General features: G+C 45.3%; 1 protein-coding gene across 1 annotated transcript in view; it reads left to right on the forward strand.

Annotated features, from left to right (window-relative positions):
* Nucleotides 1-453: 453 nt before the first annotated feature.
* LOC116359612 (transient receptor potential cation channel subfamily M member 5) overlaps nucleotides 454-17,674 on the forward strand; it is a 39,310-nt gene continuing 22,089 nt past the window's right edge. The window contains exons 1-16 of the mRNA XM_031812560.1: nucleotides 454-540; nucleotides 4,875-4,942; nucleotides 5,082-5,247; nucleotides 7,926-8,106; nucleotides 8,265-8,431; nucleotides 8,621-8,798; nucleotides 9,190-9,254; nucleotides 9,560-9,745; nucleotides 10,217-10,316; nucleotides 10,615-10,733; nucleotides 11,011-11,361; nucleotides 12,244-12,393; nucleotides 13,896-14,019; nucleotides 14,423-14,568; nucleotides 16,018-16,130; nucleotides 16,459-16,560. Coding sequence (XP_031668420.1) covers nucleotides 514-540; nucleotides 4,875-4,942; nucleotides 5,082-5,247; nucleotides 7,926-8,106; nucleotides 8,265-8,431; nucleotides 8,621-8,798; nucleotides 9,190-9,254; nucleotides 9,560-9,745; nucleotides 10,217-10,316; nucleotides 10,615-10,733; nucleotides 11,011-11,361; nucleotides 12,244-12,393; nucleotides 13,896-14,019; nucleotides 14,423-14,568; nucleotides 16,018-16,130; nucleotides 16,459-16,560 — 2,243 coding nt within the window. The 5' untranslated portion in view covers nucleotides 454-513. The remainder of the gene's footprint in view (nucleotides 541-4,874; nucleotides 4,943-5,081; nucleotides 5,248-7,925; nucleotides 8,107-8,264; nucleotides 8,432-8,620; nucleotides 8,799-9,189; nucleotides 9,255-9,559; nucleotides 9,746-10,216; nucleotides 10,317-10,614; nucleotides 10,734-11,010; nucleotides 11,362-12,243; nucleotides 12,394-13,895; nucleotides 14,020-14,422; nucleotides 14,569-16,017; nucleotides 16,131-16,458; nucleotides 16,561-17,674) is intronic.

The following is a 17,674-nucleotide window of genomic DNA, read 5'->3' on the forward strand; positions in this document are numbered from 1 at the left end:
TATATCAGTTATCAGTTATTGTATTATATCAGTTATTGTATTATATCAGTTATCAATTATTGTATTATATCAGTTATCAGTTATTGTATTATATCAGCTATCAATTATTGTATTATATCAGTTATCAGTTATTGTATTATATCAGTTATCAGTTATTGTATTATATCAGTTATTGTATTATATCAGTTATCAATTATTGTATTATATCAGTTATCAGTTATTGTATTATTTCAGTTATCAGTTGCTGTATTCTAGCCCATTGAATAATTCCCTGTAGTGTAGCCATGTGTATTACATTGTTCTGATTGGACTCCTGTACAGGTGCACTGGTGGTGCAGATAATGACGCAAAGATAATGGAGCTCATTGGGGACTGTGATTGGTCAGAGGAAGGCCAGGGCGTGGCTTACCTACCTGCTGCTTCCTGGAGTCTCCAAGGGCTCACCTGGTGTCACTTTCCCCAGGACAGAGATCGCTGACTGGAGTGAAGCTGACTGCACATTAGACCACAGCGATGCCAGAGAGACAAGACACGCCTCTGGTAAGTAACTATGTTAGCGACTGTAAGGGGATCCCATTTTATGGTTGACCAATCTCTCCCACGTGTCTGTTGATTTGTCATCATTTTTGTATGTATCTTTTCCATTTGAGTGTGCAGGCACTATTCTATATGTATGTCTGTGATAAAGTGCTCATCTTTTAAGAATCACTTCCTCTGACATTTATTTGGTTCTTGGAAATATTATTTCACAACCTGTGAGAGAGATGGAAAATTATAAATGTTTACAGTTTGGATGCACAACAGCATTCTTCTTTGTGATTTGTAGACATGTAATCATATGATTCATGTAATGTGGCTCTCGTCTAGTGGAATGTCACTACGGATATTATCTGTAGTATAGAATCATAGAATATAATCAAGTGCTATATTTACTTTTGAAAAGGTCTTGAAATGCCACTTGGAATATTGTTCCTGTCAGTGGACCCAGTCTGATGGTAAACACATCTTACCGTGTGGCTTTCATTCCTGTTGGGGGGTTTAAACAGTGATACTCAAATAGCTGTGGGACAAATTCAGGTTTAATTCAACATTGCCCGTGGGCCTTAACATAAAGGACTAGTTTTAAAAGGAAAGTCAACAGTACTCTACCTTACCTTCCAAATATGTTTCATTATTAAAGTAGTAGAACACTTGAGCTCATAGAAAAATCAGCATTCATTTGTAAACATGTTATGACGTAGTGTGTATCATACTTCCTGAGACTGTAGAGTTGGTTGAAGTTACCTCGTCAAACTATTGGCCCGTGACCTCATTATTTGAGTGATAACAGCCCACTAATCTAGTGGAGCAGAAATCACAATATAGGACACAGGAAGCAGGCACACTGACTCAAGCCTGCATGCCTCTATACCGAGGAGCATACCGTACACATATACAAACAGGCACCCACGTATTCCCCCCCTCCACCTCACACACACCCTCTTCACTTGTTGTCACTTGAACTCTTCCTGACCTTGCATGCAAATGTTATGTTTGCATGGACAATGGTCCTTTCCCCTCACACAATCCCTCCTGCCCCACATTCAAATAAGAGCCGTCGAGACCAGACTCACTTTTACATAAAAAAGCGATTGTGACAAACTGCACGCCATCAGTACGTCTTAATCCTCTACTGCACATCGGTGCCCTCAGACAACACAACACAACACCGTTTGGTAGCTTACTTTGTGTTGCCTAGGGCAACGTTGTGCCATACCTCTACTTTGTTGTGTTGCCTAGGGCAACGTTGTCAGTTTGGCTACTTTTCAGGGCAATATCATGCTCAATGAAAGATTTGATGTAAAATGATGGGCTTGGTCAATATCATACATAACCTCTGATAGTGAGGACAGTGACCGAGAGGAAGACTGGACCCCAGAATCAGGTTTGAGAAGCAGTGAAATACTAGTTTGAAATATTTTTGAGGTGAAAAACCTAAATGTTTACAGTAGAGGATTAAATGAGTTGGGGGGGGTTGGATCTTTGCCCATAACCTGTACAAACTATTGGCCATGATCCAATACATTTTACTGAGTGGTCAGTGAGGCCAAATACAGTAACAAGCTGAAGCTGCTTGTTTTTGCTGTGCAGGCATGGGCCTCGAATCTCTTCCCATTTCTGATGATCATCTTTTACCAGGCATCCCAGGCAAATGAGCACCGTCAAGTAATGTTGACTCAGATGCAAATTCTTAATCGCTGCCAGTAGGAGACAAATCTTTTATGGTTCTTTTCCAGCAGTCTAGTCTCATCTGACAGCCAACCCTCAGCTCAGTCTAGGGAAGAATATAGGTTAAATGCAGCAGTCTAATCTCATTTTACAGCCAACCCTCAGCCCTGAGCTGAGTGGCATCCATCGATTGAGAAGAAAAATAAAAGCCAACTACTCCTTTCAGTTACATGGAGCAACTTTTCTGGTATCCAACATTGCACCCAATGAGGTTGTTACGTGCCTCCTAAGAGGAGGGAGGTGCAGGAGTCATGAGCAGGAGAGCAAGGAAGTCCCAGTAGCACAATCGTTTATTAGAAGTCCCAACTCAACGACAACAGGTGGAGGAACACGCCCAAACGAAGTCGCCACACACAGGGAATAAACGCAACACACGGAGGAGAAATCGCTACTCCTAATTACAGTCCAAAACGGTACAACGACCCTTAGAAAGAAAACCCCGTGGCGCAAACACGCACCTCTAACAGAGCAAACACGCACCCCTAACAGAGCAAACACGCACCCCTAACAGAGCAAACACGCACCCCTAACAGAGCAAACACGCACCCCTAACAGAGCAAACACGCACCCCTAACAGAGCAAACACGCACCCCTAACAGAGCAAACACGCACCCCTAACAGAGCAAACACGCACCCCTAACAGAGCAAACACGCACCCCTAACAGAGCAAACACGCACCCCTAACAGAGCAACAACAGCGAATAATCCCTCACAAAGACTAGCAGGCAGCGGAGGTTAATAAACCCACTGAATTAAACTAATAGGACACTGGTGTAAAGAAAAACCAGACAGACACAAACGAAAAGGAACAATGGATGGGTGGCAGCTAGTAGGCCGGCGACGACGACCGCTGAGCTCCGCCCGAACAGGGGGAGGAGCCACCTTCTAGTAGGCCGGCGACGACGACCGCTGAGCTCCGCCCGAACAGGGGGAGGAGCCACCTTCTAGTAGGCCGGCGACGACGACCGCTGAGCTCCGCCCGAACAGGGGGAGGAGCCACCTTCTAGTAGGCCGGCGACGACGACCGCTGAGCTCCGCCCGAACAGGGGGAGGAGCCACCTTCTAGTAGGCCGGCGACGACGACCGCTGAGCTCAGCCCGAACAGGGGGAGGAGCCACCTTCTAGTAGGCCGGCGACGACGACCGCTGAGCTCCGCCCGAACAGGGGGAGGAGCCACAGAGGTTAACCTCTCCTCCTCTCCCTGTCCATCTAACTCCCTCTGATAACATCCTGTCTCATTTCATTCACATCCTTATAAGAGCTGTCCTATTAAGGTACATAGTGCAGCAGATACATTTGCCTTTGATGATAGTTGGTAGTACTGTGTATTAAGGGGTGATGACAGTGTGATATAGTTGGTAGTACTGTGTATTAAGGGGTGATGACAGTGTGATATAGTTGGTAGTACTGTGTATTAAGGGGTGATGACAGTGTGATATAGTTGGTAGTACTGTGTATTAAGGGGTGATGACAGTGTGATATAGTTGGTAGTACTGTGTATTAAGGGGTGATGACAGTGTGATATAGTTGGTAGTACTGTGTATTAAGGGGTGATGACAGTGTGATATAGTTGGTAGTACTGTGTATTAAGGGGTGATGACAGTGTGATATAGTTGGTAGTACTGTGTATTAAGGGGTGATGACAGTGTGATATAGTTGGTAGTACTGTGTATTAAGGGGTGATGACAGTGTGATATAGTTGGTAGTACTGTGTATTAAGGGGTGATGACAGTGTGATATAGTTGGTAGTACTGTGTATTAAGGGGTGATGACAGTGTGATATAGTTGGTAGTACTGTGTATTAAGGGGTGATGACAGTGTGATATAGTTGGTAGTACTGTGTATTAAGGGGTGATGACAGTGTGATATAGTTGGTAGTACTGTGTATTAAGGGGTGATGACAGTGTGATATAGTTGGTAGTACTGTGTATTAAGGGGTGATGACAGTGTGATATAGTTGGTAGTACTGTATATTAAGGGGTGATGACAGTGTGATATAGTTGGTAGTACTGTGTATTAAGGGGTGATGACAGTGTGATATAGTTGGTAGTACTGTGTATTAAGGGGTGATGACAGTGTGATATAGTTGGTAGTACTGTGTATTAAGGGGTGATGACAGTGTGATTATAGTTGGTAGTACTGTGTATTAAGGGGTGATGACAGTGTGATATAGTTGGTACAAATGTAAAATAAATATATTTGGATTCGTTTAACACTTTTTTGGTTACTACATGATTCCATATGTGTTATTTCATAGTTTTGATGTCTTCACTATTATTCTACAATGTAGAAAATAGTAAAAAATAAAGAAAAACCCTTCAATGAGTAGGTGTGTCCAAACTTTTGACTGGTACTGTAGGTCTAAGCTCTTGGAGATGCCTCACACCTGTCATCAGCAGCAGAGTGACTGGTACTGTAGGTCTAAGCTCTTGGAGATGCCTCACACCTGTCATCAGCAGCAGAGTGACTGGTACTGTAGGTCTAAGCTCTTGGAGATGCCTCACACCTGTCATCAGCAGCAGAGTGACTGGTGAATGATTCTGGGTTAGATTTACCTGGATGTTGGGTAAAAGTCATGTAGTGCACTATGGGTGCTGTGTCTATAGGGGGCGCTACCGCTGCAGAGACGATGCCCACGATGCGGGGATGTACTGGAGTGGTCACGGGAGCAAAGGTAGGAGTGGTTTGTGTTTGTTTGTTTGTCATAGTGGATTGTGAATGACCGGACTGTAAATACTACTGTATGTGATGTACATTGTTTCTATGTGTATAATGTGTATTCTGTATGTATTAATGTGTCTGTGCTGTGGCAGTGCTCTGTTGGCCTGCCGTTGCTACTCTCAGCTGGACGAGGCCGTGGAGAGTGTGGCTGAAGGCCGAGGCCGGGGTGCTAGCAGAGGGGACAAGGAGAGGGGTCACTGGGCTGCAGGACGAGTGGGGGACATTGACTTCACTGGCACCAGTAGGACAAGGGGAAAGGTAACACTGCTACAACCACAAGGTAACACTGCTACAACCACAAGGTAACACTATTACAACCACAAAGTTACACTGCTACAACCACAAGGTAACACTGTTACAACCACAAGGTAACACTGCTACAACCAGAAGGTGCTACAACCACAAGGTAACACTGTTACAACCACAAGGCAACACTGCTACAACCACAAGGTGCTACAACCACAAGGTAACACTGTTACAACCACAAGGTAACACTGCTACAACCACAAGGCAACACTATTACAACCACAAGGTGCTATAACCACAAGGCAACACTGTTACAACCCCAAGGTAACACTATTACAACCACAAGGTGCTATAACCACAAGGCAACACTGTTACAACCACAAGGCAACACTATTACAACCACAAGGTAACACTGCTACAACCACAAGGCAACACTATTACAACCACAAGGTGCTATAACCACAAGGCAACACTGTTACAACCACAAGGTAACACTGTTACAACCACAAGGCAACACTGTTACAACCACAAGGTGCTATGACCAGATGGCAACACTGTTACAACCACAAGGTAACACTGTTAAAACCACAAGGCAACACTGTTACAACCACAAGGTGTTACAACCAGATGGTAACACTGTTACAACCACAAGGTAACACTGTTACAACCACAAGGCAACACTGTTACAACCACAAGGTGCTATAACCAGATGGTAACACTGTTACAACCACAAGGCAACACTGTTACAACCACAAGGTAACACTGTTACAACCACAAGGTAACACTGTTACAACCACAAGGTGCTATAACCACAAGGCAACACTGTTACAACCACAAGGTAACACTATTACAACCACAAGGTAACACTGTTACAACCACAAGGTGCTATAACCACAAGGCAACACTGTTACAACCACAAGGTAACACTATTACAACCACAAGGTAACACTGTTACAACCACAAGGTAACACTGTTACAACCACAAGGTGCTATAACCACAAGGCAACACTGTTACAACCACAAGGTAACACTATTACAACCACAAGGCAACACTGTTACAACCACAAGGTGCTATGACCAGATGGCAACACTGTTACAACCACAAGGTAACACTGTTACAACCACAATGCAACACTGTTACAACCACAAGGTGTTACAACCAGATGGTAACACTGTTACAACCACAAGGTAACACTGTTACAACCACAAGGCAACACTGTTACAACCACAAGGTGCTATGACCAGATGGCAACACTGTTACAACCACAAGGTAACAATGTTACAACCACAAGGCAACACTGTTACAACCACAAGGTAACACTGTTACAACCACAAGGTGCTATAACCAGATGGCAACACTGTTACAACCACAAGGTAACACTGTTACAACCACAAGGCAACACTGTTACAACCACAAGGTAACACTGTTACAACCACAAGGCAACACTGTTACAACCACAAGGTGCTATGACCAGATGGCAACACTGTTACAACCACAGTTGGAAATGGTTCCGTACCACCATCCATATTGGTCCTATCTAAGAGACAGTTCAGTGATCACAAACTGTGGTCCTGGAGAGATACATTTCAGTATGTGCAGGACTGTGTTCCATTTCAGTATGTGCAGGACTGTGTTCCATTTCAGTATGTGCAGGACTGTGTTCCATTTCAGTATGTGCAGGACTGTGTTCCATTTTAGTATGTGCAGGACTGTGTTCCATTTCAGTATGTGCAGGACTGTGTTCCATTTCAGTATGTGCAGGACTGTGTTCCATTTCAGTATGTGCAGGACTGTGTTCCATTTCAGTATGTGCAGGACTGTGTTCCATTTTAGTATGTGCAGGACTGTGTTCCATTTCAGTATGTGCAGGACTGTGTTCCATTTCAGTATGTGCAGGACTGTGTTCCATTTCAGTATGTGCAGGACTGTGTTCCATTTCAGTATGTGCAGGACTGTGTTACATTTCAGTATGTGCAGGACCGTGTTCCATTTCAGTATGTGCAGGACTGTGTTCCATTTCAGTATGTGCAGGACTGTGTTCCATTTCAGTATGTGCAGGACTGTGTTCCATTTCAGTATGTGCAGGACTGTGTTCCATTTTAGTATGTGCAGGACTGTGTTCCATTTCAGTATGTGCAGGACTGTGTTACATTTCAGTATGTGCAGGACTGTGTTCCATTTCAGTATGTGCAGGACTGTGTTCCATTTCAGTATGTGCAGGACTGTGTTCCATTTCAATATGTGCAGGACTGTGTTCCATTTCAGTATGTGCAGGACTGTGTTCCATTTCAATATGTGCAGGACTGTGTTCCATTTCAGTATGTGCAGGACTGTGTTCCATTTCAGTATGTGCAGGACTGTGTTCCATTTCAGTATGTGCAGGGCTGTGTTCCATTTCAGTATGTGCAGGACTGTGTTCCATTTCAGTATGTGCAGGACTGTGTTCCATTCCAGTATGTGCAGGACTGTGTTCCATTTCAGCACTAACATGGCCTGAATTATCAAAACAATGCAGATTGATAATTAATGCATATTCTCATTCAGTCATTTCAGCTTAAGTTATCCATGTTTCTCATCATTTTACAAAACTATTTCAAGTCAAGAAAGAGATTAAAGAAATATGAAAGAGGACCTGTTCCTTGACCATGTACATCTCTCAGTAAATACCACACTGTGCTTCTCTGTCCAGTTTGTGAGGGTTCACAGCTCCACAGATCCAGTGTTAATCTACCAGATGCTGACAGAGCAGTGGGGACTATCCCCTCCACACCTGGTGGTGGCTCTGGTGGGGGGAGACGAGCTGGCTCAGATGAAACCCTGGCTCAGGGACACCGTGAGGAAAGGACTGGTCAAGGCTGCTCAGAGCACAGGTGGGACACGCGCACACACGCATACACACACACACACACACACACACATTCACTTTTGTTTTTACTAAGATCACCGTGGGCAGCCAATGGGCCACGTTGAGTTCCCTGCTCTAAAGTGAGCATGTTGGACAAAGTGAGATGATGTCTCTACCTCACAGGTGCCTGGATCCTGACCAACGGGCTTCGCTTCGGCATCACCAAGCACCTGGGCCAGGCTGTCCGTGACCACTCTCTGGCCAGCACCTCCTCTAAGGTCAAGGTGGTGGCCATCGGCATCGCTCCCTGGAACATGATCCACAACAGAGACGCTCTGCTTGCTGCTCAGGTCTCCATACACATCCATGCAGAAGATCATATGAGTTCAGAGTAGATGTTGATTACATTTAACATGTGATTAGACGAGACAACGAGGTCCCAGTAAAACGTCTATATGTGTGTCTGTGTGCGAGTTGCTGAGTTGTTGTTACGCGCTCCTCTGAAATGTGTTCTCTGACCGACGTGTGTCCTCCTGCAGCCAGACCAGCCTGCCGTGGTGGAGCCCCAGGACCTGTCCCATGGGGCGGTGTACTCCCTGGACTGCAACCACTCCCACTTTGTCCTGGTTGAGGAGGACCCTCAGCGCCCCGGGGCCACCAGCGAAATGAGGGTCAAGCTGCTCAAGCATATCTCCCTGCAGCGCACCGGATATGGAGGTGAACCTACTTCAACTTAAACATACTTACTCTTTTGTAAACCTTTATCTAACTAGACAAGTCAGTTAAGAACAAATTCGTATTTACAATGACTGTCTACCAGGGAGCAGTGGGTTAACTGCCTTGTTCAGGGGCAGACATTTTTTACCTTGTCAGCTCGGGGATTAGATCCAGCAACCTTTTGGTTACTGGCCCAACGCTCCAACCACTAGGCTACCTGCCTCCCCCCCCCCCCCCCCCCCCCCAACTTATTTGAAGGTTGTTAATGTTTACTGTGCGTCATATTCGACACAGCACACTTGTATTTCTTCAGGAAGAATGCTTCTTTTTGACTTGGGAGTGGTTTTAAGGAATCAACCAGGGCCCTTGTTGACATTCTGCATCGCTACAGGTGCAGGCAGCTTTGAGATCCCAGTGCTGTGTCTCCTGGTGCATGGAGAACCTCGGATCCTACAGGTTTCTCACATTTTTGGAAAATATTAGTTTTCCATTAATTCAACTTTTCAGTATAATGTGTTATTATATTCCTTGTCATAGCATGTATGAGGCCTATTATATATTATGTTGCCATAGCAACATTTCAATTGATCCAAAGTGCCTATTTAGTCAGAATCATTTGGAGACAGTAATTAAAACATTCCAAATCTTACAGTGAATTATCAGCACATCATACTGCGTTATACTGTAGCTGTGTTACCATAGTTTCTATATTGCTGTGTGTGCTGTTTGGGTAAGCAGTCTTCCTCTGTCTCTGTGTACAGAGGATGTATAAGGGCATAGGGAACGCCATGCCCTGGCTGATACTGGCGGGGTCGGGGGGCGTGGCCCACATCCTGGTCACGCTGATGAACCGGGGCTGCTGGGACATGGACAGCGTGCAGGAGCTCCTGCTAGACACCTTTCCCAGCGTGCACCACAGCACTGACATCACTAACTGGACCAAGCTGGTAAGGAGCAGAGAGAGAGAGAGCAGAGAGAGAGAGCAGAGTGAGAGAGCAGAGAGAGAGAGCAGAGAGAGAGCAGAGAGAGCAGAGAGAGAGAGCAGAGCGAGAGAGCAGAGTGAGAGAGCAGAGAGTGAGAGCAGAGAGAGAGCAGAGTGAGAGAGCAGAGTGAGAGAGCAGAGTGAGAGAGCAGAGTGAGAGAGCAGAGAGAGAGAGCAGAGTGAGATAGCAGAGAGAGAGAGCAGAGAGAGAGAGCAGAGAGAGAGCAGAGAGTGAGAGAGTAGAGAGTGAGAGAGCAGAGAGCAGAGAGAGAGAGCAGAGAGTGAGAGAGTAGAGAGTGAGAGAGCAGAGAGTAGAGAGAGAGAGCAGAGAGAGAGAGCAGAGAGAGAGAGCAGAGAGAGAGAGCAAAGTGAGAGAGTCAGAGCAGAGAGAGAGAGCAGAGAGAGGTTGAATGACTGACTTCCTCCTGATCTTTAGATCCAGAAGATACTGGACAACGGCCACCTCCTGACAGTTCATGACCCCGAGCAGGAGAGCTCTGAGCTGGACACAGTCATCCTCAAAGCTTTGGTCAAAGGTACTGGATGGAATGCTTCTACTGCGGCTGACAGCACTTACTGTATATCAATCCTAAAAAGGGCTTGAAAAGAAGCAGATGAAAGATATCCATTATAAGATCAATACTTCTACAATTATGCTCCATATAAAGAGGTTTGGGGAGTTACTGGAAGCCATCCGTCAACATAGAAAAGAAATACGCTCATTTTGTTTTTGATGGATATGAACTTTCTTTCTGAACGGGTCATAACCTTTGACCCCTAACATCTAACCTTTGACCCCTAACATCTAACCTTTGCCCTGTGTGTGTCATGCAGCCTGTAAGAGCCAGAGTCAGGAAGCTCAGGACTTCCTGGATGAGCTGAAGTTGGCGGTGGCCTGGAACCGGGTGGACATCGCTAAGAGCCACATCTTCAATGGGGACGTGGAGTGGACGGTGAGAATGAAAGACAGCATGAGATGTCCCTCCTTCATTCATTCTCTCTCTCCTATTGGTCCTGAACGTTGTACTGCTAGTGCTGATTATTGTTTATGTAATATATTTGCTGCCACATCAAGGATCATTAAAAAACGTATCTTACCTTAGTATAATAATGGAATGTAAAAAGCCTATATGCAGGATAAATATTGCTTAGTAAAACAGAATATTGGAATTGTATTGGTAGTTTACTACAAAGTTAGTAATATATAGCACTTTCTACTGACCCTCGCAGGCAGGTGACCTGGAGGAGGTGATGATGGACGCGCTGGTCAATGATAAGCCCGACTTTGTGCGTCTATTTGTGGACAACGGCGTGTGTCTGGGTGAGTTCCTGACCTACGGCCGCCTGCAGGAGCTCTACTGCTCCGTGTCAGAGAAGAGCCTCCTTCATCTCCTCCTCCTGAAGAAGCACCAGGAGAAACAGCTCCTACTGAAGTCTACACGGACCCCTGGACCCCCCCACGACCACCACAAGGCCGAGTCCGGGGACCGGAAGGCCCGCTTCACCCTGCATGAGGTGTCCAAAGTGCTGAAAGATTTCCTGCACGACTCGTGTAAAGGCTTCTATCAGAAGCTGCCCACGGTGGGTACTGGGTAGGCTCTTCCTGAGGTAACGCAGAGTGAGTTTATCACATCATGAATCACAGATAGTTCCTCATGGACCACAGATAGTTCATCATGGACCACAGATAGTTCCTCATGAATCACAGATAGTTCCTCATGGATAGTTCCTCATGGATCACAGATAGTTCCTCATGAATCACAGATAGTTCCTCATGGATAGTTCCTCATGGATCACAGATAGTTCCTCGTGGACCACAGATAGTTCCTCATGGATCACAGATAGTTCCTCGTGGATCACAGATAGTTCCTCATGGATCACAGATAGTTCCTCATGGATCACAGATAGTTCATCATGGATCACAGATAGTTCCTCATGGATCACAGATAGTTCCTCATGGATCACAGATAGTTCATCATGGATCACAGATAGTTCCTCATGGACCACAGATAGTTCCTCATGGATCACAGATAGTTCATCATGGATCACAGATAGTTCCTCATGGATCACAGATACCACAGATAGTTCCTCATGGACCACAGATAGTTCCTCATGGACCACAGATAGTTCCTCATGGACCACAGATAGTTCCTCATGGACCACAGATAGTTCCTCGTGGACCACAGATAGTTCCTCATGGACCACAGATAGTTCCTCATGGATCACAGATAGTTCCTCATGAATCACAGATAGTTCCTCGTGGATCACAGCTGAACACAGAATTGTGGCTTGAGAAAAGAAACCCTCACAGATTCCAAGGCTTTTCTGAAGAAGAGATTGCAACCATGTCAAGATGTCCAGCAGAGACACATTTTTCTCTGCATTTCTATGTGTCTGTCAGAGTTCACTCTTCTTCATCCTTAAGTGTGTGTGTCTCACTGTGTGTGTGTGTGTTGTCTCCAGGAGAAGACAGGCAAGAAGGCAGGGCGTCTCTTTAACAACCAGAAGAGCCTTGCTGAGTTGGAGGAGCGCTGTGAGCACCCCTGGAGGGACCTGTTCCTCTGGGCTGTTCTCCAGAACCGGCAGCAGATGGCTAACTACTTCTGGGCCATGGTCAGTCCCCTCCCTCCCAGAGAGTTAGTTCTGATCTCCAGGAGGATTATTCAAATGAAGGTCAAGCCCAGTAGTTAGTGCAGGTTTTATTGCTGGCCAGTGTCAATACAGGCAGTTTAAAAGATAATGTAGATATCATCAGTATGGTGTTGAGCAGGGTGGTGGTGAGAGGGAGTTTAGTACCAAACATACACACTTACTGCACATTAAGACATTTACAGCCAGACAGACACACACACGCACACACTGACTCTCTCTCTCTCTCTCTCTCTCTCTCTCTCTCTCTCTCAATTCAAAGGGCTTTATTGGCATGGGAAACATGTTTACATTGCCAAAGCAAATGGCATAGACAATAAACAAAAGGGAAATGAACAATGGAAACATTAGTGAACATTACACTCACAAAAGGATGGTCAGTCTCTCTCTCTCTCTCTCAATTTCAATACAAATCAAAGGGCTTTATTGGGATGAGAAACATACAGTTTAAATCGGAAGTTTACATACACTTAGGTTAGAGCCATTAAAACTCGTTTTACAACCACTCCACAAATATCTTGTTTACAAACCATTGTTTTGGCAAGTCGGTTAGGTTACATCTACTGTTTTATGGCTTTAGAAGCTTCTGGTAGGCTAATTGACATAATTTGAGTCAATTGGAGGTGTACCTGTGGATGTATTTCAAGGTACAAAAGTATCTATCCACAGTAAAACCAGTCCTATATCGACATAACCTGAAAGGCTGCTCAGCAAGGAAGAAGCCACTGCTCCAAAACCGCCATAAAAAAGCCAGACTACTGTTTGCAACTGCACATGGGGACAAAGATTGTACTTTTTGGAAAATGTCCTCTAGTCTGATGAAACAAAAATAGAACTGTTTGGCCATAATGACCATCATTATGTTTGGAGGAAAAAGAGCGATTTTCTTAGGTTGTTCTTAGATTTGATAGGGAAGCTGAGCGGTCAAATATACTGTTTAGGTTTTCTACTGCCAAGTTTACACTTTCACTATTACAGCGAATTTTTTTCCCCCAGGATGTTATCTAAAAGGGATTGAATTTGTTGTTGCCTAATTGTTTTTTGGTAGGTTTCCACAATACCTTCCTTCCATCTGTAGCATTTCTTAATATTATTCAGTTCCTTTAGCTCTGATGCCTCATGATTGAGTATTGCTCTGTTCAAGTATTGCTCTCTCTCTGTTTCTCTCCCTCTCTGTCTCTCTGTCTGTCTCTCTCTCTCTCTCTCTGTCTCGCTCTCTCTCTCTCTGACTGTCTCTCTCTCTCTCTCTCTCTCTCTCTCTCTCTGTCTCTGTCTCGCTCACTCTCTCTCTGACTGTCTCGCTCTCTCTCTCTCTGACTGTCTCTCTCTCTCTCTTTCTCTCTCTCTCTCTCTCTCTCTCTGTCTCTGTGTGTGTCTCTCTCTCTGTCTCTGTCTCTCTCTCTCTCTGTCTCTCTCTCTCTCTCTCTCTCTCTCTCTCTCTCTCTCTCTCTCTCTCTGTGGTCCAGGGTCCTGAAGCTGTAGCTGCGGCTCTAGCTGGTTGTAAGATCCTGAAAGAGATGTCTGGCCTGGAGTCAGAGGCAGAGTCAGCACGCAGCATGAAGGAGGCCAAGTATGAGCAGTTTGCCCTAGGTGAGAGACACGAGGAGCGTGTAGGCACATGCACCACACATACACACACACACACACACATACAAACACACACACACACACACACACACACACACACACACACACACACACACACACACACACACACACACACACACACACACACACACACACACACACACACACACACACACACTGGATATAACATGCAGCGTCACACTCTGCGATGACATAATGCTCTGGGATCACAAACCATCACTTAGTTGAAATATACCACAAAGACAAAGATGTTCCCTGAAAATTTCCTAGGAAATTCTCCTAGGGTTAAAATTCACAGTGAGATCATCACAACAGACAAAAGCCTGATTTGAACGGTGTCTTGGTAAGTGTGTTGAGTGTGTTGTGTGTGTGTATGGGTTGCCAGATCTGTTTGGGGAATGCTACTCTAACAGTGAAGACAGGGCCTATGCTCTTCTGGTGAGAAGGACCCGCTGCTGGAATCAATCCACCGTCCTCAACCTGGCAACCGAGGCTGACGCCAAGTGCTTCTTCGCCCACAATGGAGTTCAGGTAGGCTACGGTAACACGTGCAGGCACACAGACACACTGAAACAGACATGTGGCCTCCTTACTTTTAATCTCTGTGTTCCATAAACAAATTATACATTAGATATATTTGACTGTGTACACAGACAATGTTCACAGAGTCCTCTTGGTGTGTGACTGTGTACACAGACAATATTCACAGAGTCCTCTTGGTGTGTGACTGTGTACACAGACAATATTCACAGAGTCCTCTTGGTGTGTGACTGTGTACACAGACAATATTCACAGAGTCCTCTTGGTGTGTGACTGTGTACACAGACAATATTCACAGAGTCCTTTTGGTGTGTGACTGTGTACACAGACAATATTCACAGAGTCCTCTTGGTGTGGGACTGTGTGTTGATAGGTGTGTTTTATGGGGTGATGTGCCCTCTGCTGGTTTCAGTGTTGATAGGTGTGTTTTATGGGTTGATGTGCCCTCTGCTGGTTTCAGTGTTGATTGGTGTGTTTTATGGGGTGATGTGCCCTCTGATGGTTTCAGTGATGATAGGTGTGTTTTATGGGGTGATGTGCTCTCTGATGGTTTCAGTGTTGATAGGTGTGTTTATGGGGTGATGTGCCCTCTGCTGGTTTCAGTGTTGATTGGTGTGTTTTATGGGGTGATGTGCCCTCTGATGGTTTCAGTGTTGATAGGTGTGTTTTATGGGTTGATGTGCCCTCTGCTGGTTTCAGTGTTGATTGGTGTGTTTTATGGGGTGATGTGCCCTCTGCTGGTTTCAGTGTTGATTGGTGTGTTTTATGGGTTGATGTGCCCTCTGCTGGTTTCAGTGTTGATTGGTGTGTTTTATGGGGTGATGTGCCCTCTGATGGTTTCAGTGTTGCTAGGTGTGTTTTATGGGTTGATGTGCCCTCTGCTGGTTTCAGTGTTGATTGGTGTGTTTTATGGGGTGATGTGCCCTCTGATGGTTTCTGTGTGTCCTACACTTTTACAGTAGTAAGGCCATACACATTTAATTAAATGGTTGCCCTTTAAAAACATTTTTTTTGCAGGATTATAGCAAAATAATGTCCTCAATTTTACAGTAAAACAATTCACAACATCCTCTTAGATTACGACTGAACTACCTCTTTTAACCTCCCCAAGAGACTAAACTGTGCTCGCCTCACTTGAAAAAAATATATATGTTAAACATGCAATACAATTAGTATGACCTATGTAATACAATTAGTATGACCTATGTAATACAATTAGTATGACCTATGTAATACAGTTAGTATGACCTATGTAATACAGTTAGTATGACCTAATTAATACAATTAGTATGACCTATGTAATACAATTAGTATGACCTATGTAATACAATTAGTATGACCTATGTAATACAGTTAGTATGGCCTATGTAATATAATTAGTATGGCCTAAGATAAGGTAAGGTGTGGTAGGTTGGTAACAGTGATCATGGTTTGTCCCAGGGGTTCCTCACTAAGATCTGGTGGGGGGCGATGACTACAGACACAGCCATCTCCAAACTGGTGCTGTCTTTCTTCTGTCCCCCTCTCATCTGGACCAACCTCATCAAGTTCAGGTCACCACATGAATCTAGCTTCATATTGTCAATGTTGTCACAGTCATTTCCACAGCACGGTAGGAACCGTAAAGAACGTATGTCTGTTGTTGAAGCACAGAGTTGTGGGTACTCGTTTCAGTGTCTGCATCTACGTGCTAGAGTGCTTGGGTCAAAATGTTCATGTGTATGCCACTATCACTATGTGTGTGTGCGTGTGTGTGTGTGTTTATGCGTCCGTGTGTGTGTGTGTGTGTATGTGTGTGCCCGTGTGTGTGTGTGTGTGTGCGTACATCGGCCCTGTCCTCGTGTGTGTAGTCATGTTGTCTCTATGTGTGTAATGATGCAGTGATGAGGAACTAGACAGTCGTGGTGGAGGAGAGGAGCAGTATGTGGAACTAGACAGTCTGGACACAGAAAAGGCCCTGCTACTAACAGACAATGACCCTTTGTGAGTTATAAAACCATTTATAAAACCATTTATTCTACTATACCTGCTGTTTATAAAGGGACATCAAGTGTCGTCAACTTTGTTCTAAGGGCAGAAAGAATCTGATTGGTTTAGGGCAGAACAAATCTGATTGGTTTCTAGAAGGTCAATGGGTGGAGTTTAACAGATGCACAACCTTTGAAAACATGGCAGAGGTTTGAACTGAGAATATTTTAAATAAAATGGGGATGGACAGTTATGGTAGCCTAGTGGTTAGAGGGGAGGCAGGTAGCCTAGTGGTTAGAGGGGAGGCAGGTAGCCTAGTGGTTAGAGGGGAGGCAGGTAGCCTAGTGGTTAGAGGGGAGGCAGGTAGCCTAGTGGTTAGAGGGGAGGCAGGTAGCCTAGTGGTTAGAGGGGAGGCAGGTAGCCTAGTGGTTAGAGGGGAGGCAGGTAGCCTAGTGGTTAGAGGGGAGGCAGGTAGCCTAGTGGTTAGAGGGGAGGCAGGTAGCCTAGTGGTTAGAGCGTTGGGCCAGTAACCGAGCTGACAAGGTAAAAATCTGTCGTTCTGCCTCTGAACAAGGCAGTTAACCCACTGTTCCCCTGAACAAGGCAGTTAACCCACTGTTCCCCTGAACAAGGCAGTTAACCCACTGTTTCCCTGAACAAGGCAGTTAACCCACTGTTCCCCTGAACAAGGCAGTTAACCCACTGTTCCCCTGAACAAGGCAGTTAACCCACTGTTCCCCAGGCACCGAAGACGTTGATGTTGATTAAGGCAGCCCCCCTCACCTCTCTGATTCAGAGGGGTTGAGTTAAATGCGGAAGACACATTTCAGTTGAATGCATTCAGTTGTACAACTGACTAGGTATCCCCCTTTCCCTTAATGCAGCCCTGGGGGTAGCTGTCACATGGGATGACGCCGGAGAGACGAAGCAAGTACGGGGAGTCAAACGTTTAATATGAAACGAGACAGGAACAGGAACAGGAACAGCAAATGAGTAACACAAACAAAAACAATGAAAGCAGCACCAGGGAACAGAGCTGGGGAACTGACAAATAGTGGGGAGGAAATTAACAGGTGATGAGTGAGTCCAGGTGGGTCCAATATCGCTGGGGGGGGGGAGCGGGAGCAGA

The sequence above is a fragment of the Oncorhynchus kisutch genome, unplaced genomic scaffold (genome assembly GCF_002021735.2).
Source record: "Oncorhynchus kisutch isolate 150728-3 unplaced genomic scaffold, Okis_V2 Okis03b-Okis08b_hom, whole genome shotgun sequence".
Classification (NCBI taxonomy): domain Eukaryota; kingdom Metazoa; phylum Chordata; class Actinopteri; order Salmoniformes; family Salmonidae; genus Oncorhynchus; species Oncorhynchus kisutch.